General features: G+C 43.4%; 1 protein-coding gene across 3 annotated transcripts in view; it reads left to right on the forward strand.

The window, feature by feature from the left end:
- Positions 1-27,495, forward strand: part of iqsec1b (IQ motif and Sec7 domain ArfGEF 1b) — a 178,648-nt gene that overhangs the window by 84,778 nt on the left and 66,375 nt on the right. For all 3 annotated transcript variants that reach the window (XM_047582022.1, XM_047582028.1, XM_047582027.1), the window contains exon 2: positions 6,930-6,983. In XM_047582022.1, coding sequence (XP_047437978.1) covers positions 6,930-6,983 — 54 coding nt within the window. The remainder of the gene's footprint in view (positions 1-6,929; positions 6,984-27,495) is intronic.

Consider the following 27,495-nt stretch of genomic DNA (forward strand, 5'->3'; position numbering starts at 1 on the left):
AGCCATGGACACGAGGGAATTCAAACCTATCGCCCTTCTGTCCCAAAGCTGCTTTGCTAGCCACAGACCCCACCATGACAAGAAATATGCACAACATACCATGCCAATGGACTAACGCTAAAGCTACGTATCCAGAGTAGATGTTATAAGCTGTGCAGAATTGACTATTTTCAGGAGAAATGTATGTGTAACTCTAGCTTAAGTGGATGTTTTGAAAGCCTACATTTTTGCACTGCTTATGTATTCTTAAACCACATTTACAAGAGAAGAGCATTTGAGGATGATTATTATCCACTGAGCGTGGCACCAACAACAGAACTACGACACACTGGCTCTAAATCTTAGTTATACAACAAGTGGTTCCAACCAAGCAATCTGATTGGTCAATAAGACATTTAGATTTGAATGTTGCTCCGCCAAGTCTGTGGCAACATTGTATCCGTCTCCATGGCAACACTGTAACTGTCAGAGCTGGAGCAGGAAACGTCTGAGAAATACGCAACAAAACGGTAGCGGTTTGTTGTTAATTTCGATTTGTTTGGTGGTCTCAGTTTTGATGAATGGCTGGAGGAGGATGAGAATAATGTGATTGTGTTCCAGTTATTAGTCAGACCCCATTTATTTACATGGAAACGGGAAGCACACTCACAAAAAACTTAAAATTTTGAAAGCAAAATGTCCATCAACATGAATATATATTTGATTATACCCTTTATTTTGTTGGTAATTGTTGTATAATCGCAATATTACTATTATTAATATTATTAATATTGCTTAATTTACATTCCTGCTAACAGTCAATGCAAAACCTACACCAGAGGGGGGTCATAATGCCACTAACATACCAGGCAGTGAGTGGTCAGCTGTGTTGACTCTGCACCTTCACACATTGGCCTCATGTTGGAGTTGGAGATAATACATGTGAATCAACAGTAACTTCTGCTGAAATTATCGCAAAACAGAGCAGAGAGAGAAGACATCTCAGTAGGTGGTTTGTAGGAGGCTGAGCAAACGATGTCTAACCTCGGAGTAGGTCATTATTGTTATTATTATCCTATTATCTTCAGGAGTGTTGTAGAATCATGCCTTGGGTGGGTCAAAGAAACGACAAGTTTGAGGATCCCTGCTTGTTGTGTGATTTGGAAATAAGGGGTAATACTGAAACTTATTTGTATGGCGTCCCATTTTGTTTACCTGCCTTTAAGCCTTATCTGGCCGTAGGGCGATGCAACATTCATCAGTTTAAATTGAAGACCGCTCTTTGTCATCCGAGCTCCGCCCACGGCCTTTCACAAACAGGACACAGAGTGACAGTGGGGCTGTCCCAGGTCCACGGGCAGATTGATAGTTTGACAGAGTTACCAGGTGAGTAGCGATGGCCCCCATCACTCACTAAGACTCCACGAGTGCCAGAGGGCGGGAGTCAAGGCCAAATTGGATTTGATTCTCCACAGATGGAGTTGTTCTTGCCGTTGACCTTGGGGATCGTTCAATTGTGATTCAATTTGAAGCACATACAATCTGTTGACTGATCATCGTAAACACGGCTGCAAACACATTCCTCGTCTCCTTTTGTAACACTAGTAATGGATATACAGCAGCACCAGCTCACACTGTGAATGTCATCCCACTGCCATTCTCATGAAAAAGGCTTCATTTTTATCTCAGACAGAGCCTTTTTCATATTGCAAAAACTTCAACAAGCAAATCTCATTGTGGCTGCGAGTGCTTTCAAATCGTTCCTGCGCATTAAAGGATCCCCGAGACGTTCAGTCAGATCAGTGTAAACCTCGTGCTGTTAAAATCAGAAGGAAATATTCAGATGTGCCTCCCGCGGAGGCGCAGCCTCCATTCTTCTGACCCAGGTGATTGCTCCGCTCTCCGTTCGCTTGGCTGAGGCAGCTCCCTGTCACACTTTGTGCGCCGCAGAATGGGAGATAATTAACTGTAATGATAATGGCCGCCGTTTGCTATTTCGAGTATCATTTTAATCATCATTACATTGTTGTCTGGCTGTGACATGACTTTAATAGGATGCGGTAATATTGTGTGGAGGCCAGTGTCTGTGGCCCTGACAGGCCCAAGATGCTTGTGCTCGCTGGAGGCGGCAGACTCACGCCATCGCTATCACACTACTCCAGTGTCAGTGGGTCACTGTGTCCTGCGGGTTAAACTGAAAAGCTTCCCGTTTTTGATGATATTTTTCACGTTCTCGTAATCGCGAGCGCACTGCTTACCCCGGCAAACGTTACTATCCGTGTTCATTTGATCTTTCACACTTCACTGGAGCTTTACCTGCGGAGATAATTTAATAAACTAGCACGGGCGCTTCTTTCCATGTATTTTGAAGTGCATCTGAAGTAGTAATTAATATTAAGGCACGCAATTAGCATCCTCCTGGTAATTAGCAGCCAACAGTTATTACATCACCATCTTTCTGTGACAAGCCGAACACACATACATCCCCCAGACCCTTAGAAGTTTGGTGCTGGGTCTGTGTTTGGATGCTGATCTTACATATTAAATACACATTTACCGGCATTTTCATAAATACGAGCTATTTCTGAGCTTCGAGAAGCATGCTTCCCGCTGTGCGAGACCCTTCCAATCAAACAACCCTCCTATAGGTCAGGCCGCTGTGCCAGAAACGCAGAAATTCAATAAAGTCTCAACCAAGCCTTAGATGGGGAGTGTCGGATTGCAGCAAATCTGGCGCAGCAGTCGCGGATGGACTGAAAATGAATTATTCAGGTGTGCCTTTGACCCGACGTGAAGCATGATGAAAGTAGATTTTAGATTAACAATCTGTCGACACTGTCCTTTCGCTCCGAAGCAGGAGGGCCAGCGGGACGCGCGGGACACACGGGACACACCACAATGAGTGAAAACACACTGCCCTCTGTTGGGCCACTGTTACCGGCTCCACACTGTGAACACACACACACACACACACACACACACACACACACACTCACACACTCACCTGAATGTGAAGGCTCACAATCTTTTTTTTTTTTTTTGAGCTTTTCACTCCGAGGATATTAGTGACAGGGTCAGTCCGGTGAAATTGATCGTCTTAGAAGTGGAGGCCAGGCAGTTATTTGCTTGATTTTTGTGCACTGTAGTGGTGCAGCCATCATTTGTGCGCACTGAATATTCCTGCCAGGCATGTGCGTCTGACGGATGGATGCATAGCAAACATTTTTCAGCAGATTCAGCAGAACGACTGAGTGATAGCACGTGGTTCGAATTGCTGAAACGCTGTTGGTGTTTTATAGATCTGAGCCATAAACATTTGTTGTTTTGGTTTTTTTTTGTGTAAAATTTATTAGTCACGTCTATATATCGGCCCCATTTCGCCCTATTCCAGCAATCACACTGCGACACCTGAGTTCACAAACAATCTGATACTTGAAAAACCATTAGCAGCAGCTGTAGATGAAGCCCATTACAGAAATGAGTGAAAACATTACAGCCTTCACCTTCCAAATTGTTAGCGTGAGACCAATTTGTCCAGCTTTAATAAGGGTGCACTCACACTAGAGCCAGTTGTCCCACACTCACATTATTTTATTGCCATGTATATATGACCAACGTGAACCCTTTGCCACTGCCATTGTTGTTGTGATGAAGGGATGGTCGCTCGACGTGGCCAATCGGTCCACCTCTTCCTTGGGGGTTAATCACTTCATCTTTCTTTAAAAAAAAATTTTTGCACTCTGCTCCAAACTAAAACAGAGACTTGATGTCGTCTCTTCTGTGCCAGCTTCCAAAAAACCCAACGTATGTCCACGAGATGGCGTCGCCTGTAACCCGAGGATTCTAGCGTCAGTTTGATCAGCGGAAGAGAAGGAGTGCATATTGTTTTACAGTCTGCTGTCTGACAATAGCTTTGCTGTAGTGCTTTACTTTGTCAGGGTCACGGTAAAAAACGGCAGCCAACTGTGATGAAAAGAGTCACTTGAACCTGGCTGTTGTGGTGTTTCTGAGGGTCTGACGCAGACGTGAGGCTGGACGGCCTGAGGAGGGAGACACTGACCACAGAGATAGGAGTGGTTTTTAAAGAACTTTAAGTCAGTCAGTCACACAGATGCACACACACACAGTCCATTACAGCTGCTTACTCACTCTTGTCCTTACTGTTGCTGCCTAGAAGTGATTAGCAAACCAAATAGACAATCTGAAAGATGACTTCCGTCACACAAAACTCACGCTCAATGAGCTGCCACATCATGTACTGCGCTGAGCAAGCTCATGATTGGATTGCCTCTTTACAGCCTCTTCGCAATCTGGCTTCTTGTGCTTCCCCTGTCTACTGGCAGAATAGCCCAGTGACTGGTGTGATGTGTTTTTGTGATGTTGTTGTTGTTGCTGCTGTTGTGAGCCCGAGCCGGGAAGGGCCTAATTTTTAGCTGACGCTTTACCAATATGGCTCCACGGTGCGCCCTGCACCAAAGCTGCAGCTTGTGCTCTCGACTCAAGGTAATGAAAAACTTTCTTCAAGTAACCAAACCTCGGAGAAACGTGACGTAAACTTTTTTTTTTTTTAATGCGGCTTTCAAATCGATGTACCGACGGACAGGAAGCAGACCGTATTGACAGTATCCCAGGAGACATGTCCAGCAGCACTCATCATAAACTCATCTCCTCCCTGTGAGTCTGTTACATAATGGACCATTAGGCTCATTCTGCCCAAGGATTAAAAGCGGAGAGAAAATATCTCGGTGAGAGACGGAGGCACTGAGAGACGTCTCCGGCCTTCAGAAACGCTGCTGTTTGACCTTTCCCCTCTGAATCAGAGTTGGGGATAATTTGCTGGGTTTTGTTGGTTCAGGCTTTTTTTTTTTTTTTTTTTGTTTAGCTCTTAGCAGCTGCTACCGATGCCTCGTCTCCATTAAAAGAGGTCGTTTTCCAATCTGGTGAATTCTCACACTAAACGCCAGTGTTTTCCAAAGAAAGCCCTTTATTTGCTATAGCATTATAGACATAATGCAAGAATAATCGTATAACAACAATATGGGCAGCTGTGGTCACAGTTCATCTGCATCTGCATCTGCATCAACTCCAATTCTCACGAGAAATCTGAACAGAGACGTGGCCGTCGCCATTTCTCCGGTCCCCGGCGTATATCTATCTATCAAGAAGCAAGATGTATCTACTGTTGAAGCGAGAGGATGCCTCCCCGAGGGGATTTACTCAAACCCTGCTGTCGAGGGAGGAGTTAAGCAAACCAAGTGTACACCGTGCTACGTGTGCCGTACATTACATGAGCTACAATTCACCGCCACCGGTGCATTGTGAGGCTTAAAAACATCTCCCTCCTGGATTGATGGCGTTTGCTAATACTAGACAGTTTCCCCCGTGCGAGGAGGGGCTGGTGGACCTGCAGCCGTGGCCCCCGCGATCGCTCTCGGTTTGTGTCTAAGCAGACCGGGGCTGAATGTCAGCATGTCCCCCGAGGAGGGAAGAAGAGGATATTTGCTTTCACTCATCGCTATTGTCATGACAACTGTAAAGGCCTTGTCGGCGATTGTCGCAACGCCTTCCTCCACCTTTCCTCTCGTCGTGCCTGTGGGATTCGGTCGTTCCTGCAAAGTGTGCGTGTAGTGCGAGGACCGTTCGGCCGAGCGACGCGCGCGGAGAATGTTCCGCGGCCGCGTTTATCCGCTGAGTGACAGCCCAGGTTTTTTTTTGTTTTGCTGTTGAGCAATTTGTCCATCCTCCCTGTCAGTTTACAGCCCCTTTTTAATTCCACAACAGTGTAACCGGCTCCACCCTCCCTTCCCTTTGCCTGATTAGGGCATGCATCTTACAGACGGCTGCACAACATCACTCACGGAACGTATTGCTGAAAAGTCATTTTTTTCTTATTGTTTCTTGCAAGGTGCCACCGGTTTATTTCTCCGTCCTAAACAGGTCCATCAGAGAGGCTGTAGCAAAATGAGTTTCAATATTAAGCTGATGTTGGTGTACTTCGAAGACAGCTGATGGAAACGAGCAAACAAAGGTGGCAAAAAAAAGCTACCATTTACTAATTAGCCTTAAACACAATAGGAATCTCAGGTATTTTATCACACACCATGTAATTACAGCGTCTCCTTGATGCGGCCGTCTCTCGCTGAGCCCGGAACAAATTGCGTCCCGAAGTAATGAACGAGAGTGAGACCTGTAGCTCGTGTCGTTTCGCTGCGGAGAGGACTCTTTAGCTCCGCATGAGGAGCACGGAAACCGTTTGATTCCCCGGCGCCTTTCCCTCCGCGGACCTGCCCTCAACGCAGCCAGCGGTTGCCATGGAGACCGGCAGACCAATCCCCTCTCCCCGTCTCTGCACTGTACTACAGTGATCCATCGCGCAGGATGTTATGTGGGCCCCTTTGCGCCGAGATTATCCGTGCTTGGTCGACGCCCCATGCGAGCCGACGGACACGGGTGGCGGTGACACGCTGAGATGCTTGTTTGGTATAAATGCGGTCGTAATGCACTAAAATTTAGAGCAATTATAAGCCTCAAATTTTATAACTGACCCGTTACGAATGACATTTTGAGAAACATGCAAAAAAATAGTGCCGGGCAAACACAAGGCAACACAGGCGTGCCTATATATATATAGGATTAAGTAAACTCAATGTATATATGTTGTAAAGTCTATGTATGAGTAGATGAGGTCGGTTAAATGCAAAGAGTTTGTGCTGCTAAAATGATGCGCCTGTCTGTTTATGTCACGAGGCTGCCTGTGCCATCATCCCTGCTGTGACCAAGCTTGAATGAGCACCACGCCAAGTCTGGGTTTGTGTGTGTGTGTGTGTGTGTGTGTGTGTGTGTGTGTGTGTGTGTAAGAGCAGGTGGGAGATTTCACTGCATGTTAGTCAGTGTGTGTGTGTGTGTGTGTGTGTGTGTGTGCCTAACCTTTTTGCTTTCTGCTCCCCCAGACCAGACACAGAGGTCTCCAGATCTGCCATGGCTCACAGACGCTACCATCACTCGTGAGTACTTGCGTAAATGTTGCATGCTGAGGGATTTCAGGGGGAAACGTAGTGTTCATTGAGGAACTCTGAGAGTTGTTGGAATCCGTCCGCGGATTTAACTTCGGCTCTTATTTCCTCTCCATTCACGGAGGAAAGTAATTTGCGGGGAACAAATTGCGTGTGTCGGTCCCGTGCGCGTGTGCAGCCGGATGATGCTACCGTAGGCTGAAACAGACTCCGCGCAGACTTTTTTTTTTTTTTTTTTTTCTGCTGCACCAACAGAATGAATGGTGGACGGTATTTGCGTGGCACTGATGATGTCACACGACTGGAGCTATTTTTAGCAATGGGGTCTGATGAACGCTGGCTTTTTTTTTTCTTTCTTTCTCTCCCCCCCCTCCCCACCCTTCCTAGAACGCTATTACTATTCAACGCCTTTTCACGAGTGCATGCTCTTCTCTCAGCCTGTTTAATCTCACTCTGAGCCACTGATTGCAAACACAAAGCCAACTTCATGCATAAACACCCACAGACGGCATTAGAAATAACAGAAGATGTGACTCCAGGATCGAAAATCAGTGCGCCGTGCTAGATAAAGAAATAAGCTAAAATCTACACAGAAATCAGAAAAAAGCAAGATCTGGAACGACTGACGCATTAAGTGCAGACTCTACACTAATACTGTACGTCGCATGCATCTGCACCGTCACATTCACATCATTTAAAATGACTGCGTAGTGACTCTGACTCAGATGTCCCTCAGTGTCTGCCTCAACAGAACCAGGCAGCCGGAGTGCAGCGCTGACCTCTTCTGAGTCCCCCTACTCATCTGCCAACTACTCTCATCCATCCCAGGATGTTCACGAGGCTCTTTATTTCGCCTGACGTGCATGGAGTCACATAAAAGTCATATTTTCTGCTTCACTAGTAGATTGCATAAGAAGGAAGGAGCCTCTGTCTGTCCCACGCGGGGCGCCAAACTGAGTTTAACCCGGGCTTGTTCGGAGCTGGGTGGTGGTGATGGCTTATGGTGTGACCCGACCTAACTCGAGGTCACTGGCAGCTCTGTGTTCGCAATGTGTCGAATCCCCTGAAGTTACGCAGCGACTTGCACTGTTTGCTTAAAGCACTGAAATACACAGATGGCACAAACTAATTTCATTTGGAGAATAGTGAGACCTTCTATGAGCTTCCATTCACTTAGCAGCTGCAGGTGTTAAACAGCTGATGCCTCCGTCGTACTATGCCACTGTTGCTATGCAACGGACCAAACAGCTGGATCACCTTGGACACTGTTTTGCCAACTGCTTTCGCAAATTTGTTCATATTTTGATTAAACTGTTTTCTATTTTTTTTCCACTAGATATTACTTATTCCTTTATTTTATTTAAATCTAATCCTATTTTATCTTTATGTTACTTGTAGAGTGTTTCTTTTTATGTGCAACTAACATACTGTGACCAAGTAATTTCCCTTGTGGATCATTATAGTCTAAGTCTAAATCCAGATAAGTTCATCTTATTCAGTCTTAAAGACGATAGAAACTTTATTAAAGTGATTTAGTTTGAGTAGATTTGGACCAAGGAAGAACTATGTGACGACAACAGAACATGCCTGGGTCCGACATGTGTGTCTGTCGCCTTTCAAACAAAAGTTACATGGGTGGAGGTTTTTCTAGAGTGGAGGTTAGCCATTAGCAAGCCCAAGCCCTGTTGTAGCTTAAATATAACTGTGTACTGCATCGCTTCCTGAATTTGGTCCCGTGTTTACTCCGGTGAGCATTCACACTGCCTGTGAACCGCACCAGAGTTCACTTCCAAGCGAACCTAGACCCAATGTTTCCATTTTTGGTCTGCACCGGAGTTTGTTTGAGCTTTCATATCTGCCCAAACGAAGCGGGCTTAGTGTGGTCCTGGTGATGCTCTCTCAGACCCTCACTGCAGAGGCCTTCAGAGGGACCTAGCTAATTTTAATCTGGACTCCAGCAGCTGAAGTGAAATCAATTGATCGCCTCACCCTGAAAAGCTTTTGGCTTCGCTGGTGATTTGCATTGATCACATGCGGTCCAGATCCAATACCAGAGACCCAGTTCCATTAGGAGTCATGAATACCAGTAACAGAAGAACCGCAAATCCATACTTTCCTCCTTCCATGATCTGAATAGATTTATATTTTTGATCCATCGGCCCACAGAACTTTGCTCCACTACTCATTTCAGGGCTTTAGATGTCGAGCTAAGTCCTCTGAGGTTCAGCCCATGACGCCTTCTGCTGGTGGCTGAGTTGAACATCCTTGACTTGCCATGCAGTCATAAAGGGGCTTTGATTCATTATGCAAATGATTTCCCACTCAGCCACAAGACTTGTGCTCTTCAGTCTACCAGCTTGTTGCCACTTCCTAGTTTTCCTGTGAGCATCTGTTTAGAATAAACCCAGCTGCTCATTTTCAGTAAAGCCCACAACCTCTGATATCTCTCTCTAAATCTGATCCTCACTTGCATGACCACCTCGTATTAACTACACCTCAGTGGAAATGGCAACTCTCCATCAGCTCTGAGGCACTTGTGAGCTCATGCGTACATGAACAAGCATTTGTCGCGCTGTGTTTTCGCTGCCTGTTGTGAAGACGGACGCATGCGTGGCTAAAATAAAGCTCAAATAAAAGTTGCTTGTTCAGTGTCCACAAACTGTCTGTAGTGAACGAAAGTAAACTGCACTCTGAATATAAAGTAAGACATCCAGCTTTCTGTTTGACTCATCTTAAATTCAGGGAAAGAAGCAAAAAGAAGGGAATAATTACAAAATTACCTTTCTATGAATGTTGAGTGAGTTGAATCAACAAAATAAAAGTCACTGTTCAGTGTTCTGGATCAGCCCGGCCGAGGTAAACTCAATTCTTATCGGAATCAGAATCAGCTTTATTGACCAAGTATGTGTGCACACACCAGGAATTCGCCTCCGGTCACTTTGCTCGATGGTACAAGACGAAGCACTTACATAAGCATGAAAATAAAAGCGTTAAAAATAGAACACGGTGCAACATAAAGTAGACTTCCAGAATAAAAGAATTTAGAGAAACAATAAAGGGGCAGAAGCAGATATATGCAACGAACTTGATAATTAATGAAGAGTTACTGTGTGGATGGTCACGCTCTCTGTGAGTTCTTCTTGACACATGCTTAACTTCATTATTTTCATGCACTTGTATATATTTTTTTAATATTTTTTTCACTGTAGAGCAATAACTCGGAACACAGGTTCACTTTGCTTGTACTTGCACACGTTGTTATATATATATTTCCTATATTTATTCTTATTGTCTCTAAGTTATTCTGTTTGCTCTTTGTTGCTGCTGTAACGAAAAGTAATTTCCCCCTGGGATCAATAAAGTAATTCTGATTCTGATTATGAGCGACAGCCCGGGAGCAGAAGCTGTTTTTGTGTCCCGGGTGTGAGGGGTCCGTGGAGATTTTACCGACCCACTTCCTGACACTGGACCGATACAGGTCCTGGATGGGCCTGAGCTGATGCAGGAAATAAAATACAACCTCTGCTGGGCCTTTTTTCTCACGTGTGAGTCTATGTGGGAATTCCAGTTAAGGCCCCGTGAGATAGTTGACCCTAGGAACCTGAATGAGTCCACGGTGGGGACGGCCAAGTTATCGGAGTTGATAGAAACACATCTGCGTACAACTGGATAGTCAAATCAAAACCTCCCAGAATTATGGGACTGGGACGGCAGATCTTTGCCAGAGATGAATCAATTCCCACACTCCCCCCGATGGACAGACTCAACTTTCCACCACCAAGAAATTGTGGGCAGGTGAAGTTTTTCTGGCTTCCTGGCCAGTTCTGAAGTAAAATAGAAAGTAGTGGAAAAAGGGACACGTTTGTTCTCAAAGCTGCAACAATTTGGAACAAGCTAAAAACCTGGTATAGTAAATATCACCTCCAATTTTATGGACTGGGTGGCATGATTTGATTAGATGAAGTTCATTGAGCTCCCGGAGATCGCTTCACCACAAGAAGTGGCAGGTGAGTTTTGGCTCTGGAGTTCGAAGTAAAATAGAAGTAGTGAAGGAGTGTTCTCAAAGTGCACATGAACAGTAAAAACCGAATATGATGAAATATATTTTATTGCAGGGTTTAATAGCTGAGCGTGAGGTTGTCCCATATAGCTGAAGGAAATTACAAATGATTAATATAGATCTTTAGAGGAATGAGTATAGTGTGTAGAGACTCTTCTGAGAAGAACCTAACAATTATCTTCGAATAGCTGTAAATTATTGATAAACTGTGCCGTCTGACAGGGAGTGGTGGGGCTACGGCTCAGACCTCGTTCATCTCGCTGTCTGTCTTGACCGCGTGTGCATGTACATTAGCCTGGACACATTTATCTCTCCGGGCGACAGTGATATCAAATAAAGGAGCGAGAGCCGCCTGCACCACTGGTTTCCAGATTGATCTGCATGGTTTAAAATCCTTTCTTTTCTTTTTATGTACAGGACCTGTAGGTATCACCGTTGTTCCCCATATACTGTTATCGCAAAGGTAAATCTATCCGAAGATGCCTGCCCGCACGTTTATAATGAATGGGCCACTGAAATATTTAAGGAGCTCTTCTTGTTAAACATTAATGCTTGACTCAGCGTGCACCTTTACACACTGAAAGATGACTGTGACGGTGTCATCCAGCCTTTGTAAATTGATTTAAACTGCCTATAGGAAAAACGGCTAAATCCTGGGTGTCAATGCAGTTTTAAACCCTGTTGTTTACCAGGTTCCATCCACTCTGTTATTTTAATGCTTCACAGACAAAGGTGAAGAGCTAGAAAGAACTCAGAGCGCGCTGTAAAGGGCGTCTGTGTGCGTTTAATATGCGGGCAGCGTTGCAGTTGTTGTTGGCTATAGCGATATAAGTGCTCTGCAGCACACGGGGGCACAACTGCGTTTAGTACGGAGGTAGTAATTACAACTGGAAATTGTCAGGTGGTACATAAAACTACCAACACTCCAGTTAATTAAGCGCGGCCCTGTGTAATGCGTTGTCATCGAGCACGGAGAAGCCATAAATAGATCGGGCTTTTTATTCGCTCGCCTGCCACCACTGTTTGCGCTGAATCGATCTAATTGTAAAGTCTCTTTCATGGCAGCGCAGCGGAGAGTATCGGAGATCAAAGCCACGCTCACTTTCCCATAAATCTGCATGGATGCAAATTCAGGCCATGACGAGTGCGCGAGCTGTGTCCGCGCCGCAGACGTCACTCATCTAATGGTGGCGCTCTTTGTTGGTTTTTTGTCCCCTTGGGTCTCAAGCTGTCGTTTGTTGGCTGCATCTGCATGCGAAATGATCCAGAAACTTGATTAACTGATTTAGTGGCTTAAAAAAGAAAAGGCAACTTTTACTGCTGCCTGTTCTCAGGCGCAAGTGTTCATTAGACGTCACATAGAGAGCGGCCGTGTTAAATCTGATTTGCTGAGGACTTGAGGAGGGGGGTTAATTAGTTAATTGGAGTGGACGCTAAAAAGTAACTGTAAATTATATCGCTGTAATGTGAGCTATTTATGTGTATTTATAAAGCTGAGAGCTGCGCACGCGGCCACGGCACTTGGAATCAGAGTGATTGGAAATTACTTGTAACTCAGTCACGCGCCTCATAAAATATAACGGCGTACATGAGGTTTGCATTAATACTGGTCTCAGGTGAATTACACCAGACTGGAAGAAAGTGACTGCGCTGAGCCATTTATCACTGACACTCTGCTTACATGATGTTTTGTTATAATTGACAGTGAAAGAGAAACCCCATTGGGGCGTCAAACTCATTTTAGTTCAGGGGCCTGAAGAAGTGCAAGGTGCAAGTGCAATTTCTTATTTTTATCAAAGATTTTCAGCCAATATCTTCAGTGTCATTTTTGCAAATTCATCCCACGGGCCAGAATGGACCCTCTGCCCAGTCGGTCTCTCCATCAGTTTCTGGGTCCTTGGCCTGAAAAACGTCGGAGACTCCCCCTGCTTTACACCGGTGATTACCAACCTGTGGGCCGCGGCCCCCTGGTGGGCCGCGAAGGTATTGCAAGGGGGCCGCCAAAATCGTTTCCAAAATAAATGTGATTTTTGTGTGTGTGGAGTTTGAGTCAAATCCTCTGGAAATTAAATGTGTTTTGTCTTGCTTTGATATTTGGGTTTTGGTGACATCTTAATGTGATCCACTGCGGATTTTATTTTAGAAGGAAAAAGTCATAAGTAAGAGGGTAATGTTTAAATTTTGTTTCTTTGATGTTATTTCTTTGAAGTTTCATCTGGCTAGACCCGAGCAGAATTTACATCATCTTCATATCGGGTATATGCTGTTATTTATGAATGGTTTGTTAATTAGCCTGTTACAGACAGACCCTTGCTTGTCGTGTCTGATGTCTGTGTGGTGCTGATGGAAAACTGTAATGCTGAAGGTGTTGCAACGTGTTACAGATACTGTCTCAGCGACCGTGGAGCTTCTAACATGTTTCTCCTGTATGCAGTTGAGTCCTTTATGTTCAGTCTTCCAAAAAAAAAAAGCATTTGAGGCTTAAAAGTGGGCCCTGAGTTTGAGAAGTTTGGGAACCACTGCTTTACACAGTATGTGAGACTGTGTAAAAGAAGTGAAATTAACTGCTGTGTGCAAAAACTAAAATTTCTAAAATAGCATGCTTTTGAATGACCAGCAGGGGGCAACAATGTACTTTTTTTTGAGTTTTTACTTATTTATAAAGTATAAATAAGTAAGTAAATATGAGATGGCAATTGCCAAACTAGATACAGTCGAGTTACACTTGTACTACTCTGATTCCCAGAATGCTAGCGGACTCACAGGGACTCTGGGTCAGCATTTTTAGGTGAATTAGCAAAGGCGCATTGTAGGCGTAGCTAAGCAAAATTCAAATGTTTCACTTTTTTTTTTGATACTTTACAGATTAAACAATCCATAATCTAAATAAGACCCGCGGAGATATACTTTGTGGCAATAGCCCGAAGCTAGCGTTTTTTTTATTTTTTTATTTTATTTTGCTCCGTTTTGACTTTTGGAAAACATTCTGGACTTGGTTTGTGTTTCTGCTTTTTATCTCTGAATGTTAAGCACAGATTTGACTTGAGTTTTGGCACATAGATGGGCGTCTGCTTGATTAGATTCCGCGACTAATCTGTTTCCTAGTTTTTCCGCTATCTGAAGATTAGAGCTGATTGTGATGCTGCCGCCGGGGTCCTGATGGGGGGAGACACTGACATTTTGGGGCGTCCAATTTGGCTGCTCGCTGAGGCTCCAGCTGTGAAAGTTTGTTTCGAAAAGGTGAGACTGCGCTGAAACTTCTTGCGGATAGAAAGTTATTATTGTTGACTGATGCCATGGTAGCGTCACGTCTTTTTTTTTCCTATCACACTCCTGGTCTAAAACAGAACCAGCATTAGGAATAAGAGGACAGATATAAGAGAAAGCCAGTGTTTACAGTGCACTCTGCCTGATGAGCAAGCGGGATGTTTTCGGAGATTAAAACTGATCTTTATCGCTCTCAGAAATCATGCAGAAATAAATTGATTTTGTCAGCATAAAAAATGAGAGTCACGCTTGTGTGCCCGCATATTTTGCAACAGGAATTCGAGTCACTATAAAATCCTAGCATGTGTGGGTAAATACATAGGTAGCTGTGGCTCCGCATATAAACCCACCAGCCAAATCATTAGGTACACCAGTGAAAATGAATGCATTCTAACATGGCGGTCGTCGCCCCTTCACAGCTGTTTCTGATATTAATATTAAACTGGATTGAACTGATTTCTGTTATTTAGCCTAACCCACTGACAAAAAACACCAGATACATGTGTGAGCACACCACGAGAAAATCCAATAGTTCAACAAATCACAGCCTCCAGAATGAAAACGCAGTTCGATCAATAGCTCTCTCTCAGTTATTTGAAACAAACGCTGAATACCAGAACCTTCATGAAACTAAGATCGACTTTAAGACTGTTTTCTTAGAATGCATTTATTTTCATTTGTGTATCTAATGAAGTGCTGCATGCTCATATGTGCTATGACATAGTTTTATGTCTTCACCTCTAGAAAATAGTAAAAAAAAAAAAAATAAAACTCTGGATGAAGAGGCCTTAAACATTTCATAAAAATGTAAAAAAGGAAATAAAAAAAATGCATTTTCACATGCCATTGTGTGGTGATCATGGTTCATTAAACAGCAAATGACACCCCTGTCTCCCTTCTTAACCCGGCCTATATGATTTATGACATTTCAGAGAAATCAATTCAAAACCGTGTGTCCTCCCAGCTACCTGTAAACAGCCTGGCCCTAATTAATGCTTCCTTAACGTCGTCGCCCTCGGCTGCAGCCGCGTCAGTACAGCAGATAACTGATAAGAGGTCGAACAGTGGGACTGCGCTGACATTTTGCTTCAACTTTCATCCTGTTTGTGACATCGCCTCACACGCTTGCCACTCAAAAGCACTTCAAAGACGGGCTCAGATCGCTGAGGCTCCAGCTCCACCTGCCAGAGGGGATGGGAGCGCAGGCAAACAGGCCGGAGACTGCTGTAAACTATGAAAATGAAACCTCCGAAAACATTCATTGTAATAATGGTAAATGGTATTTGTATAGCGCGGTCCACGTACAGGGGATCAAACCACCAACCCTCTGGTTTGTAGACAACGTGCTGATTAATCCACAGCTGCCTTAACCTCCTCTGACCTGAGCTTTAGTTTGCTACGCATTTTTAATTCCTCCATTTTTCTATTTGTTTGGGATTAGTAGAACTATAAAAACTAAGCATTGTCTTTGAACAGAAAGTAGTTTTTGGAAAGGATTTATGTCCTCATGTGTGGACATGGGGATTATTTCGCTCAGTATTATAATAAAGTCACCAACATGTAACAAAAAATCAAACTGGTCATGTCTGAACATTGCTGTGGCAAAAGCAGAAAAGCAAATAATAAAATCCCAACGTCCTTAATCAAGCACTTTTTAATTAGCGAAGTTGCATCTTGTTACTATTGATAGAATTTGTTTCATATTGAACTAGAAAAGTTAATAAGCATAAATAAACAAGTTTCAGTTGTAAAATTTGATGAGGTTTTGAATGTTGTCCACTTTTGTTACGTGATCGGCTGCAGAATAAAACCACTTAAATGAACATTATGTTTTTACACCAACTAGTATCTAGTTATGAGGATAAAAGTCTAAGTGAAGCAGAATAAGAAGCTGCCACAAACCTAAAATTGAATGTCCCCATATGAGGACGCAGGGTCTCAGGAGGTTAATAATCTAACTCTAATTATATAGTATACAGCAAGTGTACAGCAGTATACAGTGGCAGCCATAGTAGAATAGTATCAGCACTTTTTTATTTTTTTTGCCAGCTATCTCCTTTTTTTTCTACCTTGTTGATTGTATAAGTATGTTACCACTCCAAATACCCACTGTAATATGAAGTACTTCAAATGAGTCATAATGAATCAATCAAATGAATCAATCAGTTACCATTAAGTGCCACTAATGCATTAGTTCAACCTTCAGCTTATCCCAAATGCACGTATTAAAACAGGAAACATTCTGTGTTTACTTTAAGTCAAATTCACTTTTAAAGTGGTCTGAATCTCTACCACACAACTGGGGAGGTGCAAATCTAGCGTGACCTGTGTATAAAATAATAGAAAACAACATAAGATGTTGAGGTGTGGCACTTAAAGTTTGTCTAAAAAACTGAGAGGACGCTGGTTTTATCTTAATAATCCAAAAAGCTGCTCCAACAACAGGTCATATATCCCATTTATTGGTTTATTGACTGCCTAAAGTGTTCCACCTTCTTTTGTTTGGTTTTAAAGAGCAATGATAAGAAAAAAAAATCTGTCTTGAGGCCATAATAAAGCTCAACTGATGTGATCAGGTTTCACGTGAACACATTTGGAGGAATTAGATGCGTTAAATTTAACTGGACCAGTCAGTTTAATTTAATGCAAGTTGAATGACTATTAAATGTGCAAACCCCACAAATTTAACAAATTACATTAAGTTTGCAATAATATAAAATCGTAAGCGCCGTCACAAATTGCTCACCTGTTAAAATACGTCCCATTAACAATAAATCTGTAAAAAAACAGGTGGAGCTCCTGCTGATGCATCACTCAGCCGGACTCATTATGAGTTAACGCTGTCACTAAAACACAGTCTGTCTCTGGTATTTAGCAGCAGCGTCGTTCAGCGCATGAAGAGAAACACTCCTCCCGACGTATTCACCCACCAGTGTTGGTCTTTAGGGCAGGAATCCACTAGAGGGAGCACAGCTCTAAGTCTTTGCTAATGTTCTCATGCGAGCAGATTAATCCTCGGTGCTGAGAACTGTGAGGCTGCAGCGATCGATGGTAATGAGCAGAGTTTAGGAGAGAGCAGCATACACTCCTCAACGTTGTGGCTGACTGAGGACTTCCTCAGGGATTAACTGTGGTATCGTGTGTTAAATAAATGATATGTTATCTCTGGACCAGTTGTTGATTAAATAAGAGTCTTGGGGAATAGATCCGGTCAAATTTCAAGTATTATTCTCCCTGTTTTCCATATCGTGTATGTTATGTGTCATCAAGGTACACAGAGAAGTCTGGACTGAAAGTTTTAACATAGTTAAAAATACAGATAAACTCTTAAAACTGCTTTTTTGGTCACAAAAAAGTTTGAGTGGTGGAAATCAGATCAGAAGTGGCTTTTATTCACTGCAAGTCATTCGAGTTGATGTAGAAGTTTCAGAAGAAAAAGCACAATCATAGGAGCTAGTGATGGGAGGAGTGTGGAGATAATTGTTTCTGCTTCCAAGTTATCCACTGTAAAGATGCCATGCAATGCTTTTCTCTTTTATTTTGGAATATAGACCAATTCATGGTCTACGTCACGGTGACCTCATGGTGTTAACTGGAGGCAAAACAGAGGGAAGCTTGAGGTGAACACTTTCACTTTCAACCTGTGAAAATGACGTCTTTTGGTGGCTAAAACCTAAAAAATCAAAAACACTAACTTGAACTTTTATCACATACCAGCCACTGCCAGTCGTAGACAACTTTGCTTTGGCGATTTAATATAATGCAGCATTATAATATGTAATGCATCATCACTTTCAGCCTAGATAATGTGATGGGTTAGACTGAATTGTGACTGAAATCATGTTGAGTTAATCATTATTTGGGGGATTCTTGTTACATATTAATGCTAATGCTAACTAGCAGCTAACACAACATTAGTTGTATGTTTCAGGGGTGTCTAAGTCGAAGTTACTATTTTACCCTTTAAAGTGTTTCCACTAACGTCTTGTAATATCTTTGTTGGAGAGACTTGATAAGGACAGACCAGACTTTGTCCCTTCTGTGTCCTCCTTTGGTCAAGAGAGTGAGTGTATCAGTATATTCTCTAGAATATACGTTTTCTTCGTCCATTCTTGCCAAAACAGTCCATTGAAATATGCTAACCGGTGTTTACAGGTTACAGTGTTTGAGATCTTTTGCCTCCAGTTAAGCCCCGCCCCCCAAAGAACATCACACTGTTTACAAATTGCGATGGGGTCTATTGGTTTGGTCAATTTAAGTTCCTATTTGAAGTTATGTAACTGGTGTTTGTACAATGTGTAATTAAAATTAGTCATTTTCAGGCTTTCATTTCATGCAATATACCCAATTATGTAATAACTTCAGATAATCCTTTAATTTATGCCACAGGGGGAAGCTGAAATAGCTCTAACCCTGGCATTCAGGCTCACAACATTTATCCAAAACTACTTTGATAGTTAGTTAAGTGCGCTCCTGATTGGGTTTTTTTAGGCCTCAGTGCTGGCGATAGGGGCTTGTGAAGTGGGGCTGTATGGTTAGTGGTTCCTTCTACATCCATGGCTCATGTGCCCTTAGAAACCAATAAAACTGCTCCCTGGTTACCTTCTATGTCCACTCACTACTCTGTGTGAATCTAAATGGATAGGTTAAATGCTAAAATTCATTTTATAGTTACTCTATAAGGTTGGCATTGTTGTTTGTTTTTTTCACAATATGTAACATAACTCATCTATTACCAGTAGATTCATCACTGATGAGAATGTGCTTTAATTCAATCCTACAACAGCGAGAGTTCGGGAAAATACAGAAGCGACTGACTGAGCCCAGACCATTTTTTTTCTAAGACATAAAAGAAAGGTTGAAATGCTTTAATGTTTTGTCCTGTGGGGCTGGACTTTGATTCTCGGTACAAGTGAGTGAGATAAAACATTGCTTTAAATAAGTTGGCTGTCATGAAAACACAGCTTTTAGTATTGCTCATAGACATTTCCTTTGCCATTTTCTCTTGAGGATTTGCTGTGCGACTATAAAAAAAAATGTCATAAAAGAAAGCCATTATCATAAAACCCATACAACAGCTAAAAAAAAACCTCTGCTAACAGAATTTTTATTTATTTATTTTGTTGAGGAACATTCAGATTGATTTCATCATAGGAATTTTCCCAGTAATAATTTGCTTCAAATCAATGTAATACATCAATTCATAATTTAATGCATTAAGTACTTTCACTGAATAACACACATTTTGTCAAAATTAATATTAAAAAAAAATGCTTATGTTAGATTCAATTTGTAGTTACATTTGAAATGAATTGTCATGGATGACATACTCAGATTTGATAAAATGTTTTTCCTGGAGTGAAAATGTTTGTATTAAACTATCTTTAACACTGAATCCTAAATTGCACGAAAAGTTACGGATGCACAGTTTTTAGCACCTTCAGTCTGTGACGACTGTTTCTTGAGTGAGAGTGTCAAGCCAGACCATAGACGGTATAAAGATGGAGGTGGAACAGCTCCTCTGAAGTGGAGCCTAAGTAAGTAGAGCTCCCCCTGGTGACCGACTGCGGTATAGGTCATAAGCTCCACCTCCTCCATGTTAGTAGATGGGACTTGGGCCGAACTAAAACACTAAAATACACGTCATATAGTTTCTTTTCAAGGATGGTTTCTGTCATTTTAGGTAGTTAATATAATAATGATGCACATTCAAGTGTAATATATTTTGGATAAGTTTTGTTTTAGTGTGTATCGATCTAAATATCAATCAGTATTGGAGTGATTCCCTCTCAGAGCAATTTTCATATTTATTATTACATTATTGCTTTTGTTTACTTATTTGCTCAACTAACTTTGTTAATGACTTTATATTCCATTGTTGTTGTGTTGTTTACAGTGTTATACTTATATTTTATGTTATATTTATATTTTTGCATGTAGTCAAAGGATAATTATTTAATTTTTATACTGTTTAATTGTTTTATATTGTAATTAGTTAATAGAAACAGGTTTATTTGAGTAAAATATTTGTCCTGTATTTTATCATAATCATAATCAACTAACATAAGGCAAAGTTACAAATTTATTCAATGATCATTCCATTTCAAAAAAAAAGTATCAGTATCGGTGATACTAGCCTGGTATTTACTTGGTATCGGATCAATACCAAAATTCCCAGTATCAGCCACCCCTAGCGCGCAGACTCTGGCTCCAGAATCGCCAGATGCTGCCCGTATCCCTGGGAAAATAGCGTTAATTTGGCCAGTGCCAGGAATTATACAGTGTATGAGCCAGACCTATTAGGAATCTAAAACCCAGAACCTGTTGTGAGAATCAGAGACGCCTTCAGGAAAAGAGCCCAGAGTCTGACACAGATAACCATCAGTCAGTGTCTAGTGTGAACCATGTGAAAGCGTAATGCACCGGACCTCAGCTGGCTCCCTTTGGCCTCACAATAGCTGCAATTACACGGGTGTCGGTCCCCTGGGTGGCAGGAGGCTCGTGGGGGCTGTTAGGGCCGAGCGTGGACGCCGCGGGCCGTCTTTATTGGTTTCCCGAGCTCGGACTGTAAAGGTGATGAAAACGCCAGCGCTGGCCGTTTATCACTTGCTGCCAATTCTGCAGGGAGAGCGGCGTGTTCTTAGTGGGGAATTAACACAGTGTCGAAGCGCCGGAGATGAGCAGAGAACAAGGCGCGATGCGAGAGGCCGAGGCCTTTAATGAACTGCGAGGAGGAGGACAGGTCGAGGTTAAGGTGCCCGCCCTCAGATAATGGCATCGATGCGTCTTCCTCTCTCTCGTGCTTTCTCAGTCCTGCCTGTGAAACACATACAGGGGGAACACATGACAAATATCTGCCTCCCTCTAAACTTGCCTGTCCAGGACCTGATTCTGATGAGAAAATGTAGGTCAAGTGTTGAATTTCCATGAGGATAAACAAAGATAATGAGATATGTTCTGCCAAGTCAGTCAGCAGTTGTCTCCTCAGCTGGTTTTCTTGAGGAAATACAAACCGTATGTGTTATTCCAACAACCCTTTTCCCGCCGGAGCGGGACGGAAACCAGCGTTCAGTGTATGACGTGTGGGAAGAATCATACTTACGTAGGTTTTTTTCCAGAACGGCTGGACGCAATAAAACTTTAAGCTTTCAGACTTTGCATTTCTCCATCTGCTAAGAAGCCTTTGGTCTAACTAACACTGTCATATTCTCCAAAGTGGTTTCTAAGGGTGAGGGGGGGCTCAAAGCGCTCATCAACATCATCCTAATGAGCATTTCACACGGCCCAGCAGGGGTTTGAATAAAATGTTGCTGCCTGACTCCTGACTGATGCCTATTGTAGTTGCTTGTGTCACTTGCTGCTGGGTTCAAAGTTTTGTTCGTGCACGCAAACTGTACGGGTGCAGCCTGGAATCATTTCTCATGTCTGATATTTATCATTTTTCGTACTAAAGCTAGTGTCGTTGACGACCGTAATAAGAAATTCAGTCCAGATCTTTAGGAGTCTTTGCTGTGTCTGTCACATACTGCACACAGACCAGAGTCTCTGGGGATTGCATATTCATTTTGGTGTTCAAGAGCAATGTAGGAAGTGGTGTTGCTGGTGTGGAGTGCCCTGAAAACAGGCCAAAAAACCTGCACCATACGTACATACACAATCAGTCATAATAAACTCATTTAGAACATGACCTTGTGAGCAACACCTAACACCTAACACTGTGTTGTTTCGTAAATTTGCAGCCTATCATGGGAGTCTTTATGTTCAGAATATAATAAACAGGAAATCTAAAGTTAAGTGCTTGGTCCATGACCCGCTGGAGGTATGTTAATTCCAAACCCAAGCCTTGTGAAATGCAAAAAAAAGCTCAGCTGGAGTGAAGGGCTCGTCCTTCCCCAGGTGCCAAATGGATTCTGCAGTTATTACCATAATGCTTTCCACCATCTCATTTCACTCCAGCCCACAGCTGGGTTCAGGAAGAGCTGCGCCCGCTCCGCCCCTCACAGAGTCCATCTCGCTTCAGATCCTTTCTCCTGACGCGCCGACTGCTCTGGGATGCGAGTCATATTGCGAGGCGTATCCTGATAAACCGCGTGTGGTGGGCGTGCCTCAACCTTCGGGGACCGAATCAAAAGAGGCCGCGCAGGGAGGCGACCGAGCGCGGGTGAACATCTTACTCCGCCTGCACCGCACGCGGACGTCACGGGCCGGAGAACCACATGATAGATGGGCTCCCATTTGGTTCTCCGTCTGCTCAATAATGTGCTGCCCGCCTTAACGCAACCCCCCCCCTCACAGACTATCTCTGGCACAAAGGAAAGTGTTTACACTGGTGCTTAATAAGGCGAGGAACATGTGTGGCCCAGTCCTTAACGTGTCCTCTGGTGGGACTGAGTGAATGAAAGAGACGTCGTTAACGTTGGCGTGAATTCAAACTGGATAACGCAATGAGAGTTTTTAAGGGCGCTCTATTTTTAATAGCGTGTTCATTAACTTGTCACAGAGAGCACTGTGAGAATAGATGTTGCAGGACAGATGCTTTTCCTATCCTGTAGGCCTGTGTTGCTCAACATTAACCCACTGGACTCCCCCCTAAACAATGCATCACCTGTCTTTCAGCTATAGCTCTGGGAGAATATGTTTTGTCCAGTGCGCTGGGTCTAAAGACGACAATACTCATGTGCCTCAGCTGGCATTGGCACGAAGCCACAAACGGATTAAAAAGAAAACTGAACACGGTGCAGACTGTGTTTTCTCTTCCCTCAGCTCTGAAACCTTTAGCTTTCATTTGCCTTTAGCGGAGCATGTAACATCATTCAAGGCTCATTTGTTGAGAGTCAGTTGGGAGTCAGATTTAACTTCTGTTTTCTTGGCTCAAATGAGCTTCATGTTTTTTTTCCTGGCTGAAGAAAACTCCAACAGTCGTTCACCTTTCTATAATATTTACCACCCATTTTAATTTTTACCCCACAATTTCTTTAAACACACATCAATATTTCATAAACGGAGGCAGAAGACGTTATCTTTCAGTCAACTGGACCTGTCAATCTAAGCCTCCCGCACACAGTAGGCCCCGCCCCCACCGCTGCTGAGCCAATCACGAGGCCACGTGTCACACAACTATTGGATAAAAAAATAAAATAATGTTTCAACTTGTGTATTAATTGAATAGCTTAATATTGAACATAACCTGATAATAATAGTGTATATTTATGAATAGCACTAGACCAAGGCCCCTGCTTAAGCTCTCCATCAGTTTGTGAGTCCTTGGCCTGAAAAACGTTGAAGATCCGTGGTCCACAGTCATCAGGAGGTGTATACTGTGCTTTCTTATCAGGAAAACCTTTGTATAAATTGAAGGCCTGAAGCTGGAAAGACCAGGGCTCTTAAATGCAAGATGCTCGTGTGTTGAGTCTGAACGTAGATTATCTGCGGCTGATTTCTGTTTTGCACTCTCAAAATAAGGGCCCTAGTGACGCAGTCAGCGAAGTCCCTTAAGACCGTGTGAAAACATAATGCCTCTGTAATCAGAAGAAAAGTTTTTGGAACCGCACAGCACTGTGAAAAAACAGGATTTCAGAAGTTACCAGACAAACTCCTTTCGGTTAATTAGCGCGGGCTCCCAAAAAACTGATTCAGCCGTTTAACACGTAGAACGGGAGGTTTTGTGCAGCATCAACCCTCCGCGAGCCGCTCACTGTACTTTCTCTTGCGTGTCCGTGACTCACAGCCTTTTACAAAATGCTGTCTGTACTCACTTCAAAGCGGCGCGTCGGCCTGAATAATTGCCGTATCGCTTCGCGCAGCTCCCCACCTGGCCTCTCCGAGCCGACGGAGCCGGAGCTGAAAAGCCGCAGCGGCGCTGGTTTTTTTTTTTCGACATCTTTGCCAAGACGAGACTGACAGCTGAGTCCTCGTGGCAGAGGGCCGCGCCACGCATCCAGCGGGGACGTCTGTATTAAACGGAGAGCGACCACGGCACCGCAGCGGGGGGCTTGTTGTGCACGGGTGAAGTTTGAACTGAAGAGTTGTCTTTGATATGAAGCGCTCTGCGTATGCGAGCATTTTCCAAGTTAAATCAAAGGATGCAAGAAAATATTTCCACTCTTTTTCATAGAAAACTGCGTAATATACGAAATCTGAGCACGTTTGTAATTTGTTGCAGATACTTCGGGGGACGGCCTGTGTGTAATCATTAACAATTGATGACACGTGGTTCTGCATTCATCATTAATTCATTAATTCATCTGCACTCCTCTGTTAACAAACGGTTCGTCTGCAACAAAAATTCTGATCGCAGGCCTCGCTGGTTCTCCTCACCTTCATCCAATCGGTGGAGGCTCCGTCGCCACCTCTAAGTGCAGTGTTGTGGGTCGTCCTGGCAACCGGCCCTAGGCTTTATGTCCACATGAATGTGCGCGAGGCTAGCCCTCACGGGTGCCGGCTTCGCCCCCCTCCCCGCCTCCCCTCCGCGCACCATGTGCTCGCGCTGATTAGCTCGTCTAGTGAGCGGGCCGGGGTTGGCTGAGGCTGTGCAGCATCTGATAAAGCCTAATTGATACGGCCACCGAGGGAGGCCTTTGTGCGCTTTGTTGGCCCGCTGAGGCGCAGCGCAGAGTCAGACCTTGTCAGTGTGGCCGCTTTAGACAATGGGAGCAGCTGTAGCTCAGCTCCGAGGGGCAGAGATGATGGAGACGTGGGGGGGAACCTCCTCTCGTTATTGACTGAGTGGGAATGAGGGAGCGTGGAGGGAAGGAGCAGGGCAGGATTCTTGTGGAACGGAGGACGGGCGTCGGAGCGAGGAGCAACCGCAGCTGTAGACATGGCGTCCAGCGGCTGACGTATTTATCAAGGAAGTATATGACAGCTTCCAACGGGGCAGCGCGGGACAGGGCACGACTGCGTAACAAAGGCAACAGAGGGATGTAGGTTCAGCCCTTTCCATGTGGCCCGGACACACGGGGACGGATGCTGAGACTGGATTGTACCATGTGGGGTGTCAGTGTTGCTCCCATACAGCCTTAATCTGTGCAGGACTTGTTTTATTTTCGTGAGCCGCTTTTTTTTTTAAGGAAACACTTTTTTTTCTATTTCTATATTCATGCAGAATATTTTTTTTATGATCTGAGCGTTTTTTTATAACTGACGAAATGCTGAAGTTCAAAGCTTTTTGTTTGGATTACTGGCAGTTCCTCTGTCTGCAGCCTCTTCACGGCTTCTATAACAGGTAAGGTGCTCTGTTTAGATATTATAAAAATCTGGAAGCAGCCACGGTTATATATACAGACAGACAGACAGACAGCCACTGCGTTCCAGCTCCCTGAGCTTTTTATACAGAGCGGGGACTAAAACGGGACAAAGGGCCCACATGTCAGCGAGGTCAACTGGTCTGAAAGGAAGCACTATTGTTGTGGTTTGCCCCTGACAAGCTCTCACACAGCATTCAGTCCATTGTGTGTGTGGTCCCACTCACAGTTATTGGCTCAGCGGCGTGAGGCGACACGTGCTCCGCAGCCCACCACGTTGTTCCATCAAACAGTCAGAACCTCCTCCCGTCGTCGGATTATGTGGCAGTTTTTTTTCCAAGTTGTCACTTTTGCTTCTCGTGCACGGAAGTTGGCAAATGGGTGACGCGTCCGTGGCGAGCTCCCCTTTTTTCTTATCCCCAAGTTAATGCAGCCCTTTCACAGATTTCACACATCAAAGTCAGTTCAGCCAACTACGCAACAATATCGCTAAATAGCCTTGATGATTTAATGAGGGTAATTACGCTGCTCCGACTCTCCCCATTGTATTTTACGCATTAGGGGAAAATGTGCACTGTTGGGTTATAAGAACATGCAGACATTACATCTCAATTGTGAATCCATTTAGCTATCATGATGCAAATAGCAATAGCGCGCAAGATAGATGCAACGAAACAGTGCTTTTCGCAGCAATTTGCATCCTTTGCTTTATGGTGGTTGATGAAGATACAGCAGTTCAGTGATCTGTGGATGTGTGGGCTAATGCTAGTGCCACAAATTGCCCATTAATGTGGGAGGAACAAGTCAAACACCACACAAGTTTTCCGGCGACTGTGTCATGATTGCTCAGCTAGCTGCTGCAATAACAATAAATGTAGATATTTGCCCAACAATAAAACAGGAGCAAGAGAAAAGGGGATAATTTTAATAGAAATATTGTCTAAAAGGTTTTTCTTTAGGAACGTGTTTTGCTTTGATGAGTGAAGACTTAAGACGGGAGCACATGATAACAATGTGCATGTTTGAGCTAAGGCTAGCACAAAGAGCTAATACAAAAGCAAAAACCGGTTTGTCTACAGATGTTCAATTGCATCAATTAAAAAAAAAATTGTCAAAGAAATAAAATGTTTTACAGTGTGGAATAATACAACTATGATAGAATCGATTTGAGAATCTTTCTTCTCCTCTTGTAGCAAGGAAAACACCCGTGGGATCAGTCAAAGTGAACAACCTCTTGGTTTGGTTCAGAAAACGGTAATCACACAAAAAAAAGGAGAAATATGTGATGTGGAGTGCAACATCTCAAAGGATGAAATGTCATTGTCACACACCTCCAGGCCATTTTTTTTTTTTTTTTTTTTTTTACATGAGTCTACCCATCCCCCCTCCCCCGCTCGGGCTTTGATGCAGCCACGTCTCCAAGGGCTTCATCAAAGACGGCTTCATGCAAGACTGTTTTCAATTTAAATACCAGTCAGGGATTGGATGGTGGAGACTCATTTCATTAAGGCCGAGGATGATTCAACTCAACAACTGTGTTGTTTTGGAGCATGGTGGAACTGGGGAGGGTTCATTTGGGGGTTCTGGGCTCTGTTTTGGGGGAAACACAAAGTAATCAGTTTGAGATCTCTGCTTACTGTTGTTGTCTCCTTGGCTAGAATATCAATGGCAAACCAATAGGCAATACTGCATGTTTACTTGTGTTAAGAATTGAATTAATTGGTTTATGCTATAAAGACAAAGAAATAGTGAAAACATTTACACAGATGTAAAACCATTAAAAATACATATTTTTATAAATGTAATTATATAAAGGTCATACATATATAAATAATCCTACGTATAAATATGTAAATGAGTCAGTATAGTTCAATAATCAAATAATGTGTGTATGTTTTAAAATTGTAATTCAAATTTCATTTATTTCAGGGGA

The sequence above is a fragment of the Mugil cephalus genome, chromosome 4, assembly GCF_022458985.1.
Source record: "Mugil cephalus isolate CIBA_MC_2020 chromosome 4, CIBA_Mcephalus_1.1, whole genome shotgun sequence".
NCBI classification, from domain to species: domain Eukaryota; kingdom Metazoa; phylum Chordata; class Actinopteri; order Mugiliformes; family Mugilidae; genus Mugil; species Mugil cephalus.